This window comes from Octopus bimaculoides, chromosome 7, assembly GCF_046866305.1.
Source record: "Octopus bimaculoides isolate indiv1 chromosome 7, ASM4686630v1, whole genome shotgun sequence".
NCBI lineage: Eukaryota > Metazoa > Mollusca > Cephalopoda > Octopoda > Octopodidae > Octopus > Octopus bimaculoides.
Genome location: NC_142934.1, coordinates 49854709 through 49876224, shown reverse-complemented (window position 1 = coordinate 49876224; position 21516 = coordinate 49854709). Strand labels below are relative to the sequence as shown.

The 21516-nt window shown below is 30.4% G+C and overlaps 1 protein-coding gene across 1 annotated transcript in view; it reads right to left on the bottom strand.

Moving 5' to 3' along the window:
• The window catches only part of LOC106870179 (carbonic anhydrase-related protein 10), a 1185504-nt gene that overhangs the window by 322316 nt on the left and 841672 nt on the right, over positions 1-21516 (bottom strand). The window contains exon 7 of the mRNA XM_089355291.1: positions 12811-12880. Within this exon, the coding sequence (XP_089211417.1) occupies positions 12811-12880 (70 nt within the window). The remainder of the gene's footprint in view (positions 1-12810; positions 12881-21516) is intronic.

Sequence of the window (21516 nt, the reverse complement as noted above, 5' to 3'; positions counted from 1 at the left end):
GAATCTCAACTGATAGCGTTTATCGTTAATCACAAACAGTATGACTTCGGGAGCTGGTTTGCACACGAACCCATTATTTTAGAAATATATCAGTTCCAGTTCGTATCGTTAGGTGTACATATATATATATACACATTTATATATGCATATATATACACATATATACATATGATACACACGCATAGACACAGATACACATATGAGCACCTACACAGTGTACATCGTTATCATAATGATCAGGAAAAAGCTAGCTTCAAAGCATTTTAGTATAAAATTTGGAGATGAAATAACCTTGATCCAAACTTGATTTTACATCTAACAACAACTTTAAGGTGGCTAAATTTCAAAAGAAAGCAAGTACAAATTTTGTCAAACAGAGATAGAAATCAACTAAAATTTAGAATGGAAAAGGAAAAGAAGAACGAAAACAACAACACACTGTTAGTAGCAATATTGGAGACACGCACAAGCGAAACAGAACTATTACTTATAAAATGAAGTAGATAACAAAACTGAACCCTAGAACGCTAACTGAGTAGTGATCAACAATAACAAAAACAAAAAAGTGAATAAAAGAAAATATTAGAACGATCTAAGAATAGAATATGGTATAGACGGAAATATAAATATGACAATAATGTAAAACCAAAAGGCGGTGAGCTGGCAGAAACGTTAGCACACCGGGCGAAACGCTTAGAGGTATTTCGTCTGTCTTTACGTTCTGACTTCAAATTCCGCTGTGGTCGACTTTGCCTTTCATCCTTTCGGGATGGATAAATTAAGTACCAGTTGCGTAGTGGGGTCGATGTTATCGACTGGCCCCCTCCCCTAAAATTTCTGACCTTGTGCCTATTGTAGAAAAGAATGATGTAAAAGCAGATATGATACATTAAAATCGATACAAGTTCATCATCTGAATTTAGAAAAGTACGTTTCAAAGAGAGAAATCAACGATGAAACAGCACAGAGAATAAAAAGGCTGGGTTAAGCGATAAGATATTCGTAGTAGCCTCACGATTTACGAAGGAATGTGGATACCCTTCACATCTATTAAAGAAATAGCAGAACCAAAACAAGCATCCAGAAAAAGCATGAAACACGATAAAAGAAACCTCAATTTAAAAAAGAAATCAATAATCAATAAGTCACAATAAACAATAACGTCATGATAGACAAATAGCATAGAAAGATAAGGAAATGTGTACTTAAAATCAAAGAACATCTAAGTGCTACACGCTAAATTCCAAATAATCACTCAGCATGATAAGCAACAATAATTCTTTGAGCTCGAATAGTTCGAATTTAGTCACAAACAGTTTTATCAAAAACTAAGTAAAACAGAAGAGAAATGAGTGCAACACAAAGCATAAGAGATGTAATTGGATTTATCAGTTGAGTTTATGTAGAGAAGAGATCATCACAGACGAGATTGTTCATAAATATCAGTTGAATAGTCAGTGAGGATATATTAACTCAAGCAGTACTCCAGATAGTAAAAATAAATGAACAGTTCGAAATCAGGATAAAATGATATGATGTAAAACGTGCGGTTACAATAGACAACAAATACACGTTTGTCCTTACAAATGTATATATTTACATACTAAATGAATGACTCACTGAGAGGAAGACTTTTATTCATATATGTTTAAAGTAAAGCAAATCTTTTCCATATATCTGAAAACCTTAGATGTGGTGTCACAATTGATTAGCTTACACATTATTAAGAAATTTATTCTCTAAAGTTCTCTAATAAAACTCCTATGGGTGAAAACATAAATTACTGATCAACAAAGCAATGCGGTAATATTTGATCGAAACAATGATTCATGACCAGAAGACTACTGATCTCCATTCGCATATTTTGGGAACATTGGTAATGACTGTGATAATAACAATACACTGCAGGTAATTTAAATACATCACGAGTAAGTAATCAGTTTTAGCGTTACAAAAGATAGGATGCTTGAACTAAACTCCATGTTGATTAAGAAAAAAGTATTATACAAGAGATTCACTTTCTCCAATCTTTTTATACATGGGTTTAGCAACTTTAACCAACATGTTAAACAAGACTGAACACTGGTACTAATGATATTTGAACATAATCATCTAACCTTTGTACATCATGTTGACGGTTGTAGATATTAGACAGTTAGAGACACTGCTACGGATATTAAACGAATTCGGGGATTTCATTAGAGAGTTAGACTAAGCAAATGTACCAAGGAAAACCTTGCAGAGATTAAAATTAATGAAGAATATTGATATTATGTTAGATAATAAAACCAAAACCAGAGCATCAGACCAAGCACAAAGTGCATTATACTATAGGAACTTCACAAAATACAGCATACAGGAATGAAAGAAAACATAGGAAATACTATTATTTGCGTATTAGATATTAATGCTTTTATCAAAAACTAAATGGAGCAGACAAAAATACAGTAGCATGCTCGTATAATGTAGCTACTTCATAATAAATTCCTTGTTAAACGTACAAGAAAGAGCAGAATAGGAAAACTTATAATGGCATTTCGATTACATCTCAGAGTATTAGTTTCAAATACGAGAAGGAAGTATGCTGATAGTAGTAAATTGTTATAAAATAACCACAGCATTCCTTCAAAAACTACCTTGTGAAGAAATCTGGAAATGTTAAACAAATAGCTCCAAAACACGAAAGAGAACAAGAAAATCATCGAATTCCATACAAAAAAGTACTTGTGATGAGACAAGGGCAAAATCAACAGTAAACTATGAAAAGTTTAAAAACTAGCTTTAAGACATCAGGTCACGGAATGTCTTTTAAAAATGATGACATGAAAAGTTCTACATAGCTAACACCTGGCAAACAATAGAGCAGAAGGGGAATAGATATTGGCAAATCACGGAACTAGCGGCAAATTATAGAAAATGACAACTGTGACTGAAGGATACATATCTTTTTATTATAGCGCATGACCAAATCCTCCCACCTGAAACTATCAAATTCATGTAATGAAGTGGAACGCAATAAACGACTTCTCACTATATTGTGATTAGTAAGATGCAGTTAACGCTATCGGCTTCTACGAACATACACAAGGAAAGGACTGCTAGGATAAGAAAACGTTCAGCGCCGGAAAAAAAATTAGATTTATCTTTGACGGATCCGAAATAGTTATCCGGCTTCCTCTGCAATTCTATTATAGAAGCTAATCCAAATATCTTGCACACGTAGATTCCACAAGTATCTCGCTCACAACTACTCTGCTTCTTAAAAAGCAGTAAAGAAAATTTCCAGCATATGAGGAAAGCAAACACATTTCATTGCCAACCAGATATTCTTCATTGAAGCCAGGTATGCCGCTCCCCACCAAGAACATTTATAGTAGATTTGCAGAATGCATTTGCTTTTAATTTCCCTCAACAACTCTGTATTGTTGTTGATATTGACAACCCATTTCCTTTCAGCTTCTTGTTTTAATTGTTTTGCATTTATTTCGACATAGCACTACATACAAAAAGACAATTTTTGGCAAATTCCCCAGTACCACAACTGCATAATGATCTTCATAAAGTATGATGTCTCTTTGAAAGCTAACATTCATGTCAGTATCCATTTTATTCACAACAGTGCACGTCAGAGGTAGCTTTTATACTCAGGAAATGTGTCATTTTATCATCTTTATGTGATAAAATGAGCAACAACACTGCTCATTCCAAGATGAGCAACAACACTGACCCAGCCAACTGATCTCCTACATCCTATTTTTACAACCTGTGGAAGTTGATGAAAAGACCGTTAACAATCACTTTATTAAGTTTTCTTTGTCTTAAATCTCTTATATCTATATCTATGATGGACTGTTCTTCTAATCACTGAAATATCGTCTCACCAAACCATTTATCTCACTGAGAAACGTGGCGTAAACCATTAGTCATGCCGTTTACATACTAAGTCTCTTCAACTGGTACCTTTAAATTTAGTTCACTCTATGACATCGCCGGCACTAGCCTTTCTGATTCACTCCCGTACAACTGTTATAGAATCATAGCGAACAGTTCTTCCGTACGAACTACACGATCTTTCTACACTTGAAGATATAACACTTTAAACTGGATACCATTTACAAAGCAGTAAAGAATTCTCTTTGTGTAGGAATAGATAGATTTTTTTATATTTCCATGTTTACATATTGATCCATATATCTCTATATTATGCATAGTTGTTAATTGTAAAACATAACTGTCACCACTACTACATGAACCTGAAGATTGTATTGTTTAATGTATGAAAGTACCAGTTCAATCAGAATGGACATTTAATATTCTATCACTACATTTTATTATATATTATATTATTGTAAATAGTGTAAATCAGACAAAGTTGGAATTACTTTGAGTAATATATTCTTCTATACACAATCATACACACCCATGTATATATATATATATGTATGTATATATATATATATATATATATATATATATATATATATATATATATAATATATATATATATATATATATATATATATATATATATATATATATATATATATATATATATATATATATATATATATATATATATATATATATATATATATATATATATATATATATATATATATATATATATATATAATATATATATATATATATATATATATATATATATATATATATATAATATATATATATATATATATATATATATATATATATATATATATATATATATATATATATATATATATATATATATATATATATATATATATATATATATATATATACTATATATATATATATATATATATATATATATATATATATATATATATATATATATATATATATATATATATATATATATATATATATATATATATATATATATATATATATATATATATATATATATATATATATATATATATAATATATATATATATATATATATATATATATATATATATATATATATATATATATATATATATATATATATAATATATATATATATATATATATATATATATATATATATATATATATATATATATATATATATATATATATATATATATATATATATATATATATATATATATATATATATATATATATATATATATATATATATATTATATATATATATATATATATATATATATATATATATATATATATATATATATATATATATATATATATATATATATATATATATATATATATATATATATATATATATATATATATATATATATATATATATATATATATATATATATATATATATATATATATATATATATATATATATATATATATATATATATATATATATATATATATATATATATATATATATATATATATATATATATATATATATATATATATATATATATATATATATATATATATATATATATATATATATATATATATATATATATATATATATATATATATATATATATATATATATATATATATATATATATATATATATATATATATATATATATATATATATATATATATATATATATATATATATATATATATATATATATATATATATATATATATATATATATATATATATATATATATATATATATATATATATATATATATATATATATATATATATATATATATATATATATATATATATATATATATATATATATATATATATATATATATATATATATATATATATATATATATATATATATATATATATATATATATATATATATATATATATATATATATAAAGGCACACATTCGGTTATAATTAACTCTCAGAATATGCTCTGTAGAAAAGAGCACTTCAACTAATATTTATTACTTCATAAGGCGATGTACAGCGTTATTTCGTCCGTCTTCACGTTCTGAATACAAATTCTGCCGAGGTCGACTTTGCCTTTCATCTTTTTGAGGTCGATAAAATAATTACCGGTTAAGCACTGATGTGGATGTTATCAACTATCCCACCCGACGAAATTACTGGCCTTGTGCCAAAATTTGGAATCATTGCTTACTTCTGATAAAAATGAAAATCGCAAGGAATAGCAATCTTGCTCATAATCCGATGTACCTCTAACTTTTATGTTATTTTAAACTTAGATTAAATATCGGGAAACTCTACTTCGAAATGTGTTTTCTTAATTTGATCTACGTATATGTGAAAATACATTAACTGAACATCGGCAAGAGCACGATGGTGTATGAAATTAATTTCAACCCGTTAAGTCAAGTCGGAGACGAAAACATTGTAAAACGTTTCTGCTAAGTCAATTAGTGAAAATGTTTGGATGTTGGATATGTCAATGGAAAGCAGCAGAATACAAGAAGATATTTTGTAATAGGAATTTTCTTTAAACATAGATGTAATAATTCTATTACAGGATAAGCATGATATGTTTTCGGGTTTCGAAATTGTGTCAAATAGTTACCATGCCTATGACACGACGTGGCCATATAGTTTAATATCAGGAATCCAATAAAATAGCTTTTGTTCTATTATTTAGAAAGTTTGATAACGAGGTACTGCAACATTGCTGTTCTAAGTAAAACATGAAATCATACATGTGAATAAATATTCATTGAAAGACGTTTTGTTGATGGTTCAATGAAATATCATAGACCAAAGCAAAGCTCATTTGTCACGTTAAACTCTGACAATAGAAACTTCAAAGCTAATCGTTATATAACCATAGTATTTGGCTTTGGTATATCACGGTGCTGATAGATGCTGTGACAAGGGTGGAACAATACTGGATGTGTGATACGATAGCACTGCTGTTGACGGTAAGGTGGATGTGTGATACGATAGCACTGCTGTTGACGGTAAGGTGGATGTGTGATACGATAGCACTGCTGTTGACGGTAAGGTGGATAATTACCACTCTCTTCGTACTGAGATCATAATTTCATAATAAATTCGATTGACACTTTACATCCATGCTATAATTATAATTATCTTTGAGGTGTGTATGGTTATATCTTAAAATATTAAGCATTTCCTATCATTAGTGGAGAGGAAGGAATTCTAGGGGTGTGAGGCTCGAGACCAGTGCGGGTAGCTGTGTAGCCATGGTTTGCTAGAAAAATATCTGTGGAACGTAGATTAATATAATGTTTGTATTAATGCGTGGTATATTTTATTCGTGCGTAAAGCACAAACAAAATGCGGTGAAAGGTTGTGGATAAGGATCGGTTACTCTGATGTCATTATAGGTTTGATTAATAATTGCATATTGACATTTTTTAATGGTTTCAAGTATATGTAGGCGATTAATTAACACGATATTTTAAAGAAAGGCATTTCATATACTCAGGAAGAGATTAATACTATGTGTTTAATGTTAGCTTCGTCTCCTTATACTTCTTTGCAAGCATGTTGTATTCATGTAAAATAACGAATATTCTTTATGCAACAAATAAGTCGAATCATGAGATATTACGAAATAAGTTCTTAGATCCAGCTGAGAAATATCGGGGGATTGATACACCCTATTCACTAATAATATATCTAAAAGTATACTTTTGTAGAGAGAATCTCAACTTGAGTTGGTTAGAAATTACTCTTATAAAATTAACGTCATTCGTATAGAAATTAGTTTTAGAATATATAATGGAAATATTAATCCTGCAGTGGACAAAGGTATTGCTGTTGGTGAGATTGTAATAATTTACCTTACTAATGATTTTCTACTGTTAAAAAATACATTATTCTAGTGCGGTTACTTATTGTTAAGTTGTTCATTTCAATGAAGTATGCTTAACAAGTTTTCTGTATTTATAACCTATAAGGAACTGAATGAATGAGAACTTAAGTATATTTTATGCATACTTTAATTAATTGTATGTACTACTTTTTCTAATGATGAATACATTAATATATCTATCCGATTATTTATATTTTCTACTTGAAATGTTTCTCTTTCTTCAGATGACACAAAACCCTCTAATTTAATTTAGGTAAAGTAGATGCATCATGTACACAGTACATAAATGATGCTCATAATTATCAAATATACGATAACACATGCGATAAAACTTTGCTTTGTACACTTCATAAGTGGGCTAAATGCATAAGTGGTCCTAGTCCAGTTTTTTAAGTACTAACTTGAAACTCCAGAGGGGTTGCTTATATATTTTTATCCCAACCATGTTAATAAACTCTGTGTAGAACATGCATTGAACTAATTTACAACGACTACAATTATTCTCCCATGTGCTGAACTATATCAATTCAGAGAAAAGTAAAGGTAAACAAATAAAACTGTATAGAATTACCTACATCGAAGAAAATTTTGATATATTTTTGCATATAATTACAATCAGCAGAATGCATTTCCGTTAATTAAAAATATATATATTTATACTTCAACTGTAGAGCGATGACAAAATATTTATAATGTATTGGTGTGTCTCAACAATATAACATGATAAAATTAAGAAAAATATGTTTGAGATAGACAAAGAAAGCAGGTAAGATGATTTTACAAAAAAACTATCATAATAAATGTACAATCTTTCCCGAAGCGTATATACCAGTTTTTGTTTAGTTTCACCGGCATTGATATATAAAAATAATTTCTTGTAAAATATTGATTAGAGGTAAATTTATTGATCGATACCAGAGAAATTTAATATTTTATATGACGTGTCATGAAATTTAGAAAAGACTAATGTTTCTCATTGAACTGTTCAAATATAATTAAAGCATAATATTTTAGGTTTAGCATTTAATTTGAAAAATAAACTGTATTTTGTTGCATATTTGTTCATTTTATTCCTTTTATTCAATTTATATCTTACTAACAATGTATTTGTTTAGTTTCTTTGTATACTGATTCTCAATTTTGATACTTTATTATGTGTATTTTTGTTGAAACGTTTTAAAGTCAAATAATTGCAAAATAATAAATAATGTATTTTCGTTTTTAATTTTTAAACGATACTCGACAAAAACGTGTTAACTAAATTATTCCAAACCTGATTACTACGAGACACACGTGACATTTGCATTCATTAAATATTGTGTTATAGCGTACATAATGTAACTCAAATTTATGCTTAGAAGTTTCAAAATTCTTATTAAATTTAGATGGCGTAAACATTACAAATCTAGTACTCAATATGCTTGATTAAAAGTACATAAATATAATTTACTTATCATTTTAATCAATTTCCATGCTATATATATTTATTGATCAGCTTCTGTAAATCTTTGAATTCATGAATTTTTATTTCCAGGATGAAATCATGAGCAACAGCAACAAAATTATAATACAATCAACTTATTGATGCGAATAATAAGAAAGAACTTAGATGTTTATCAGACGTGTTTCTATAATGTGTTAAAATGCACATATAATAATGTAGTAGACATAGAGGAAACAATAAATAGCTTACTTGAAAATATTGCATTTGTCAGAAACTTACTGCAACATATTGATTACAAATTTTGCTGTAGACAACTTAAAATTTCGTTTTCCTAGGATCGGTAAATTAAAAGAAAATTGTTTTTCGAGTAGCATATTATTTCATTAAACAGCTTCTCAACAATGTCATCGGCTTCAAAATCATCCTCTCGTTTTTACGCACATAAATAGTATAGCAAAAATATACTCAAACTCGCGTTGTGGTTCTGTAACATGGAAATATACTGAAGTTCTAATTTACATTGTGCGGTGAATATATGTAAGTGTTTTATATATCTTTGGTATATTACAGTCTCTGAGACTTTCAAAATTTTTGCGGTCTTGCAACATTATGGCACACGCTAACTGTTCGAGAAATATTATTGAAATAGAGAATATCCACACACTTTTCGGATACATTGGTGTATATGACTGCTTTCTATTCTCATTTCCATCCGCTGTAGCTCACTAAGCACATATACAAGCAACCAACAATTAAAATTTGAAAACTATTAATCGTATTAATTATAAGTTGGTAGGAGTCATTATCAATCTGGCATCAAATACACTTAATTAAATGTACCACATAATAAAAATCTACTTATGATTTTCACTAAATACGTAATCTCATTGCGTGTTATAAATCTTTGAAATTAACAATTTTTATTACCAGAATGTTATTACGAGATGTACCAATAAAATTATATTGAAATCAACGTGTTTGTGTGATTAATAATTTAATAATCCGAATTATGCATACGTGAATATAAATATATGAAACTGCAAAGGAGGAGGACAATATGAAAGGTAATATGTGTTTCAGTAATACCCCACTATGTTCTAATTTCAATTATTCCTGTAGACAATTTTACTGTTGATTTTTCAACGATTTTAAAGAAAAATATGAGATGGCGTGGAGAAATATTTTTATAAAAATACGAGAACTATTGGTAATAAGAGAGAGAGAGAGAGAGAGAGAGAGAGAGAGAGAGAGAGAGAGAGGGAGAGAGAGAGCGAGAGAGAGAACGGGGTCGAATGATAGCTTTAAATTGGATATAAATGATATTTTCGGCAGGTAGAAATGAATCAAAGTATTAGGTAAGCTAACTGGTTTGAAATGAGTGACAAAAACTACGACGCATATTTCGCACAGTAGACATCACTCTGTTCTACTTAGCATCATATAAATAATAAAACAACTATTATAATCTCCAAATAATTTATAGGTTGTTTCTATAAGGTATTACACATTATTGACACAATTAATTTGAGGACTAATTTTAAATTTCGTATTTTTCAATAAGAACAAATGTTAAGAGATGACATACAATGATGTATGTCAATTCAGGTAATCACTGCGACATGCATACGAAAATGCTTTTTTAATGTTTTAAATTCCCGTGATGGAACCTCGGATCTAGGTTAGAAACCGGCTTTTCCTCCATTTGCAAGAAATCTTGAAATAAAACTGAATAATGACATGCATACAATTATATATACATACATACTGCTACCAGTTCTTTCGTAGTTGTGTTGCGTGTTAGGACCACGTTTTTGTATGTAGTGTGAATTTCTTATAACAAACATTCTCCGTACATTTCAGACGTATAGCTTTCAGCTTTGGGAGCAATAACAAATACACAAGGGCCAAATCCAGGGCATAAAGTGGATGGTGATGGAGAGACGTTTCACGCTTCGACCAGCAGGCTCACTAATCGTGAGTGGAGAATTTGATTAGAGTAAAGAGATGAATCACAGAAGTTGACTGTGCTACACAGAGAGAATGCATTACAGAAGATAGCTGAAGACGTTTTCATCAGAAACTATTTAATATTGGCTACCTCTGCCAAGAGAGTGTTAGAAATATATTGTAATCTGTTATAAATTTTTGAACCCAATGGAGACGTTTTTAAACAATCTGCAGAAGCGAAGGCTCTTTTCCGTAACCCATTTAGTTGAATAGCTAGTAATCAGCAATGCATGTCATAGTAATTTGTTTAGGGAGATGATAATGCCACATTCTCTTTCGGTTCCTGGAACCTGGCTGTGCTGAGAATAACGAGTGGTGCATTAGCCGCTCAAACATGTCAGAGAATCTATTCAGAAGACGAGACCGAACAGGAAACTGAAAACGATCTACATTCACCATAGCACATACATCGATGGCATCAGAGTGAGACACCGGTAAACTGGGCATGTTACCTCCCCGCTCCACCATGCACTCTGGATCTTGTGCGCTCCGTATTCCACCTTTTTCTGTCTAATGAAGGAGAGTATTCATATACAATGATTTGATGACACATAAGTAGTGAAAGTGCAGACGTTAACTATTTAAAGCGAATTCGCGCGTTCAGTTCAATGTGGGGCTAGTATCTTTGTATAAAGGAACAGATACCCAGCCAACATGTACAATTAATGAAATACAGTAAGTCAACTTCTGCATTTCTTTCGGTACAGTTCTTCGGTCTGAGTACGAACACACATATACATATAAATACTAAATAAAACTGTAGGCCTATAGAAGTAAAGAAGGTGGATGATGGTACCGATCTCATATATAAAAAGATACTATATGATTGATATATTGCGATAACCATTAAGCTGGAGAGCGGATATGTTCTTTCCCAATATAATAAATATGCTTTATTATAAGAGGGATACCCTTAATTTTCATCCTTTTATGAAAATGTTACGATTATAATTACTTTCCAGTTCTTCTTAACAGAATTGTATATAAAACTATAATTTCTAATCATAGTACTGCTTGAGGTGTCATTTCAAATAAGTGTTGTTTGTTATAATAAATTAACTCTCCGGAGATTAATTAAATAATCAATCTACGGCATAAGTGTCCAGATGACGTCACTTGGTCTCTTGTGCTTTTTATTTGCAAACTAATGTTTATATTGGTTATCACCAATTTCATTCTTGATATTGTATAAATTTGGTTGTGTGTAAATATTATAAATAGAAGAATATAATCACTATTTTTCCAACAGCTTATTTGTATTATTCTTGATGTTAATGGAAGAACTATTAAGGTCAGTGTTTATAATAACACTTCACTGACCAAAGCTAAATGAAGGCATCGAGTATAAAGTTATTGATTATTAGTTTATTTGTTCTTATAATATTTACCTCTATATCTTGCAATCCAATACATCATTTTCTTCAGAACAACACTCTTTCAAAAACTTCACTTGGAATTATGTGTGAGTGTTTATAGTGCAGTATATTGTTTCACAATAAACAGCTTTGTTCTAAACTATACACACATACACACACACATACATGTAGTATACATATTCTTACTGTAACATCATTCAGCTAAACAAGACAATAAAGAATATATGCATTTTCATCTACTTACCTCTATGCTCATGTACATTTTTCATATTTTCTATGATCGGTGTCAGAGCTTTATTTCTTTGATCAGACAACTGGAAACACAAAAACAACACAGATTTATTTCAACTGCCATTTCACAGAAACACTTTAGTTTTACTAGGTTTACACATTTGATTGACAGCACAGTTCAAGCATGTCAATCTACAACTTTGATTCATTTAAGAAATTAACGATTGAAAAATTTATACTGCACTTGAAAATGTCGAAGAAAAAACGATGTAGATCAGCATCGGCTATAAATACAACAAAACAACAAAGCCAATCTCATTATCAGTATCAATCACAACATTACTAACATCAATAAAGACGATAATAATAATAGTAATAATATTTATAAAAACCTCAACAAAAACAATAACAATAATAACGATAATGACAATGATAGCAACAACAATAATAATGATAATAACGATGATGATAATGATGATGATGATAATAGTAGTAGTAGTAGTAGTAGTAGTAGTAGTAGTAGTAGTAGTAGTAGTAGTAGTAGTAATAATAATAATAATAATAATAATAATAATAATAATAATAATAATAATGAACGCTCCATGAATAAATGGCAGGCAGTGCTACAACTCCAGACTAAAGAGGGACTCATAAAAACCAAAGCTATCCCCATTAGTAGAGGAATATCCCAGAGAGACACGCTCTCTCCACTCCTTTTCTGCCTGGTACTGACACCTTTATCTGACATGCTAAACAGAACTGGATGTGGACCTAAATGTTACTGCAAAACAATCAGCCACCTCTTATATATGGATGATCTAAAACTGTACGCTACAAATGATAAACAGTTGGAAATATTACTACAGGCAGTACATGGATTTACCAAAGAAATAAACATGAAATCTGACTGAGACAAATTTACTAAAGCAACCTTGAAAAGAGGAGATTTAGTTTCGTTTAGCAACATCACACTAGATTAAGCAAATGAAATAAGAGAATTATACCAAAGCCAGACATACAAACATACTTCAAAATCAATGAAGTAGATACGAGAATACTATAAACGAGTTAGATTAATATCGAAAAAAAGCTCAATGCGAAAAACAAGATAATAGGTATCAAGACTCTAGCTGTCCCAGTTATAAGTTACAACTACAATATTCTTGACTCTAAATGAACTAATTAATATAGACAGGACACAAAAAAAACTAATGACAGGACTTGAGATGCACCACCCTAAATCTGACATAGAAAGTTTATATATTCAACGTTTGAAAGGTGGTAAAGGCCTTATAGAGCTAGAACACTATTACAAAATAACCACCATAGGACTACAGAACTAACTACTTCAGAAGCAAGAAAAACTAATACAAATAGCCAGAAAACACATAGCAAAACAAAAAACTGTTTTTTGTCAGGAAGCTGACAAATACAAAACGGCCATAGTACCTAACGACTATGAAGAAAAAGGAGAAACAACAAAAGCTTTCAAACAACTGAAATACAAACTATTAAGTTGTTTCGAAAATAATGGCTTCTCTAAGTGTTGTGTTTTGAAACGCAATTTTATCATAGAATTTTTATTATATTTTAGGTGAATTTCGACATACTTAACAATTGATGTATGCTCTGTAATAATTATTCTGTCCTTATTTCAATCAAAAACCATTTTTGAAGCATGGGCGCCCTTAATTATGAAAATGGCAAAAAAAAGGACCTTCGCTTAATTTTCTTGCACGAGTTCAAGTTTGGGCACAATCCCTCTCAAACTGCTGCCAATATCAACAGAGCATGAGGAGAGGGGTTTACACGTTATCGCACAGTACGAAGGCGGTTTCAGAAATTCCGTAGTGTTCATGAGAGCCTTGAAGATGAAGACGATAGAGAACGGTCATGCAGTCTTGTCAATGAAAAATTGAAAGCAATTGTTGAACAAAACCGACGTCAAAGTATTAGAGAAATGTTTCAGGCACTTGGTTTCTGTATTGCTACAGTCTCACGCCATCTGTAAAGATTGGTGAGGTGAAAAAAGCTCGATAAATGGGTATCGCATGAGCTCAATGAAAATCAAAAAGTTCGGCGTTTTGAAGAATGCTTGATGCTTTCTGTGAAACACCAATGAACCTTTTCTTGATCGCATAGTCACTTGCGACGAAAAGTAGATCGTATATGATAGCCTAAACGGTCAAGTCAATGGCTTGATCATACTGACTCCCGCAAATATTTCCCAAATGCAAAGTTGCATCAGCAAAAGATTATGGTGACTGTCTCATGATCTGCAATCGGTGTTGTTCATTACAGCTTTCTGGAAGCCAATCAGAGTTTGACAGCAGCTGAAATGCATGCTCATTTTCAAAACATGAGGCCTGCATTGGTCAATCGGCGCGGCTCAATTCTGCTCCACGATAATGCAAAGCCACGTATAGCACGAATGATGCTCCAGAAATTCACAAAGTCGGGATGGAGAACTTTACTACATTCTCCATGTTCTCCTGATCTTTCATTCACTGACTATCATTTTTAAAGCATTTATACACGCTTTTAGGTGATACAATATTCAGAGGTGGAATCAGCTTTCAAAGATTTCTTCGCATAAAAGCCAATAAGTTTATTTTTTTATCAATGAAGCATAAATAATCTTGTTGATCGATGGCAGAGATGCATAGATGTTCACGACTCATATTTTGACTAATCAAAACATTTCTATTGTTAATTTTTCCAGAATAATATTACGTTTCTGAAATCGGCAATTATATTCGGAGCAACCTAATAAAACCGGAAAACCACAGCTTATGATAAAACGATGGCAAGAAAAGACCCTTCGTGGCAAATATTGGATTATAGATAGATAAATAGACATATAAATAGATAGATAGATAGATAGATAGATAGATAGATAGATAGATAGCTTGATAGATAGATATAATTGCTTGATTTGTATATGACTTCATGCGCTGTGTGCGTATCTGTTTGTGTACCTTGGTGCTAATAATAGTAGATGCATAAATTAATGCTAGTGCATGTGCGAATAGGTTTGTTGAAAAGATGATCTGGAATTGATTTTTTTTTTCTTTTTTCTCAGCGTAAAACCAAAGGCGACAATATTTACTATTTAAGATGTTTATTTATCTAATTTGTTCATTTCCACGAACTTTATATTCTCAGCTTTTCTTATTTTCTGATCATTCATTGTACAAGATCCACGAACTCACTTCATACCATAATAACAATGAATAGACAATATTCTTTTCTTTCCAAACTTTTCCTTAAATTCCTAAATTTGTGATTCCAACAGCAGATTTCAATCTAAGAATGATGCAAAAACTTTTCTTAGAAAACTATTAATATTCTTTTTTGGGGACGTGAGATTCATCACCTATATGCATTTCAGCATCAGATTCGTGCATTTGTATATAAAAATTATATCTATATCATTACCCGTCTCCATTTTTTTATTTTTATCTCTCTCGTTCTCTTTCTATAAAGAAAATTTTCTAATCTGCCAGTTGTTATCTCGCCTATAGTTTCCGTCACTATTGCAGCGTTGTAAATGATATGCTGGTATTGTCTGTCTCCCGTGATGTCCTTTTCTTAGATTTCATTAACAAGTTTCATACTTTCATCAACTTATACTCTCATTCCTGCATCGTTTTTCTTAAGAACGAAAACTTCTAGGTGGTAAGCAAGCGTGAAGAACGCATACATGTTCGCATTATAAAGGTAACTATTATGTAATACATTGTTGATGCAGTTCCTGATACATGATACTGATATTTAGGAAAAGACACACATTACAATTTGAACAGTATATACACAATATTGATAAACCTATATTTCACAGTTTCTAGGTATTTCACCATTTACTTTCGTGCGTATGCGCACGTAAGTTTTGGTAAATGTGAGTGTATGTTTGTGCACACATATCTACATGCTTATATATATATATATATATATATATATATATATATATATATATATATATATATATATATATATATATATATATATATATATATATATATATATATATATATATATACATATATATATATATATATATATATATATATATATATATGCACGTATATATATATATATATATATATGTATTTATATACATGTACACATATACGCATATATCTATCTATAAAAATATACATATATACATACATATGTATGTACTTCCACACGCACACAGATATACAGTATATATATATATATATACATATATGTATATATATATATATAGTCAAAAACAAAAGTGAGCACATCCCACACAAAGGTAAAAATAAAAATCTAGATGAATTCTGCAACCACATCGAGAACTTCCCTTACCACACCATGCATAAACAGAGAGCAAACTCAAACTTTAACACTACACAATGGAAGGAACTAATAGAACTCCAAAATGATGAAGATATTACGATTAAGGAAGCAGATAAAGGAAGTGCAGTAGTAATAATGGACACATTATACTATAAAACCTAATAATCTCCATGCTGGATGACAACCAAAACTATGAAAAAGTCACAAACTACACCCCACAAAAAATAATGAAAACCCTGTCCTCACTAATTAAAACACATGGAAATGAACTGACAACCAAGGTGATTGATTTTCTAACAAACTTCAAATGCAAGCCCAGCCTTTTCTATGGTCTGCCAAAAATACACAAAAGCCAGATCATAAATGAAACCATCAAAAAATCACCAAAGACATACATACATACACCAAACCCGGGGGATGTAAAACTGCGACCCATCATAGCTGGCCCAGCCTGTGAAACACACAGACTAAGTCTATTTATGGACATCCTCCTAAAACCCTTCCTTAAACACATAAATAGCTATATCAGAGATGACTTGGATATGCTAAATCACCTCCCAAAGGAAGTAAAGGAAGAAACAATCATGGTCTCTTTTGACGTGATTAATTTATACACCAGTATACCTCATAATTATGGACTTGAGGCAATTCCGAAAGAAATCCCAAACAGGATCAGTAAAGAATTCATTACTAAATCGGTTGAATTCATCTTACGAAACAACCACTTCATGTTTGACAATACATTCTACCGACAAAAATCCGGAATTGCTATGGGCACTAGGGCAGCTCCAGTCATTGCGAACCTAACAATGGGTTACTTGGAAATAATAATATACCAGGAATCTTTATCCACCTTTGGAAACACCCTTTCCCAATACATAAAAGAAAATTGGAAAAGGTTCCTGGAATGAAAACACAGATGAACTCTTGAAATTCAAAAGTCTATTGAACAGTGTCAACCCAAACATACAGTTCACAATGGAGTACAACCAAAAGGAGCTCCCATTCTTGGATATACTAATTAAAAAATAAACCTAAAAATAGAAACGGACATATTTTACAAAACCACAGACGCCAAACAATATCTACTATTTGATTCATGCCACCCAAGACACACCAAGACAAACATCCCCTTCAACCTTGCAAGAAGAATATGCACAATAGTGTCAGAAGAAAATACTAGAGACTACAGACTGCAAGAACTCAAAAACACACTAATTGACAGACACTACCCAGTTCAACTCATAGAGGATGGAATCAGACGTGCATCACAAATTAACATAGAAAACTTAAGAAAAGTTAAACACAGCAACACACATTCTCCGAAAATACTACCGTACATATCCACATACAACCCCAGAAACAAAGAAGCCTTCACCATCATCACCCAAAACATACCAATGCTACATAAGGACCCCAAATTGAAGGAAATTTTACACACACACTAAATCATCAAAAGCCACAAACAACCAAAATCACTGAAAAAGATCCTCACAAAGGCAAAATTACTTTCCGAAACAACAGATGCGAAAGTAAGCAAATGTGGTCGACCAAATTGTGCAACATGCCCAAACATTCTAGAAGGTTCAGAATTCCTCTTCAAAGAGGGACACAAATTCAAAGTTAAATCTAACTTTACTTGTGCCTCAGAAAATCTTATTTATGTAATAAGATGTTCGGGCTGCCACGAGAACTACATAGGGTCTACAGGGCTATCGCTCAGACGTAGATGCACTCTGCACCACCAGCAGATTGCACACCCAGAATACCGAATGATACCTTTTAGTGATCATATTGAAAAATGCGCAAAACAAATGCTACCACAATTTATAATCTTTCCTTTTTATCAATGTGCCATTAAAACACCAACACAGATTAGATTAAATAAGGAAACCTTTTTCATTCAAAAATACAAACCCAAACTTAACCATTGCTAACACATTTAAATAAGGAAATTCATCACCCCATTGGAAAAAAAAAAAGGGGGAAAAATATAGAACAAAACCATGGTAAATTAATCAAATTCTACCGCCTCCTAGATTTCGATTATCTCCCCTATACCGGAAGAAATCCCTAATTACCTCCCCCTATCTAGAACTCTTCTTTCTCAGACTGGAACGAACACGACACAATGAAGTAGAGAAATTTGAAAAGACAACACGAAACCGGTTATTTCTCAAAATACAATGTTTATATACCAAAAAGATTTTATAACATTTTTCTAACATTTTTCTTACATTTTTCTGACATAATTTAAATATATACTTTAACCATGTAACACAAGCCTTCTGTAGTTTTTTCACTCTTATTATCTTTTATACATCCAACCACGTGCTTTCACATACCAACTTTCTCACACACACATATATATATATATATATATATATATATATATATATATATATATATATATATATATATAATATACATATATATCTGTGTGTTTGTGTGTGTGTGTGTAGTTACGGTGTACGTCTAACTTCCTAACTGCAATTATTTCATTAGCAATCCCGTTAACCTAAGCCCATCTTTATCAACATCTAGTATATGGCTTCGAAACAACAAATAAATCGCCGCTAAATAGAATATTATAACAAATCCAATGATACATTATTTCATAGTAGAATAATTGTTGGCACTACAAAATGCTTATAAATAATCGATATGATCAATACAATTATTTGTTGTTAGTGCTCATAGTGCAGCGAATAGCCAATCGCCAGATTATGTTTTCTTTACTTGGTAATATCTAAAAGAACCATCTACAAAATATTAAACCTTAGGCAAAGTATGCATTGGCAATTGTCGTGCGAACTATATAGAAGTACGGATGAAATGGCTTTATCCTGAAACATAAGACAATGTAACACCCTCTACTAATGACGCAGTTAAATATTTTGACATATAAGTAGTTTCGCATACATATTCAAGTAAAAAAATATGTTCTCTTTGAATATGCAATGCTGGGTTATCCAGTTATTAATAATATTAAAACTCATACTTATCTCCGTATAATTATCGATTTCGAACAATTACATATTGATTGCCCAGAGTAAGCAGTCAGTAATCAATAAATTAAATCATAGTTTTGTTGTAAAATTTTTCTGTTGACCGAATTGTAATTCGTAACTAGAAAGATATAGTAAGAAAATTTGACGAATGTATAGCATACTAGATTTTCAGTTATTGGTAGAAACTTATAATTTGATAAATATTTTCAACAATTTGCATATACACCGTGCAGATTATTGAAATATCAATAATTAATAAAAATGTGCTTTGACCTTTGGGTACCTGAACTTCGCCAAGTGACAGGAACTGCGAGGTTACAATATGCCCATTTGTAAATGACCATTACAATAGCATGTACCGATATAGCACTTATCCCTCAATATGTAGTTATTATTCGAAGCCAGTATTTATAAAATTGGAGTTTTCGCCGAAGCGTATATTCATGAAATATATGATTGATCAATATATCAATATGATAAACAATTTTATATGTATATTAGTGTTGACGCCACATATGGAAATTTAATTTGAACCACTAATTGAAGACGCTGTAAGAAATAATTTGATATAACAGATTTATTCTAAAAAGAAAAATACTATAACAGAATTATGCGTTAGGTAGTTTAGACGCACACACACAAAATATATTTTCCATTATGTTACAACTATTTCACCGCTGAGAAAATAACAGGTCATCTCTGTGTATTTAAATAATCATATTAAGATAAATTAAAAGTTCTAAATTAATATTGTTATGAATATATTTATAGGCTGTATTGATTTACTTGCGAAACAGATAAAACAACAACATGCTCACAAACGACACACATACACACATACACTTGCCCTGCAAAATAATGTGCACGTATATGCATATACACACATATATAAGCGGGCAAAATTTGTAGACTGAAAATTGTTTTAAAATATATAAAATATATTAATCTATAATAACAACAAACTATATGTATGTAGGAAAGCAAGTAACCGCTTGCAAAGCACCAATCAAACCAAACGTTAATTATGGTATAGAGTAGTTTCATATTCTAAGGAGATACCCCACCAATTGCATACTATACGCAAAGTTTAAGTGCATTAATGTTAAGATCCCTTAGAGTGCATTTTTATCGTTGAAAGGTTAGAGACAGTTTTGTAATCCTACAAAACGAAATGAAAACAGGATATATTAATTAAAATCCGTTTCCAGTAAAACTTTGCACGAAAGGCAAATTTGAGCTCAGCGACATTTGAACTCAAAAGGTAAAGAGACCTAGAAATGAGGTGAAGTAGTTTCGTGACATGCTAACGATCCTGCAAGATCAGAGCAGACAGTAATTTCTTGATGGACAGCAACAACTCAAACACGGAAAGAGTGATGCAA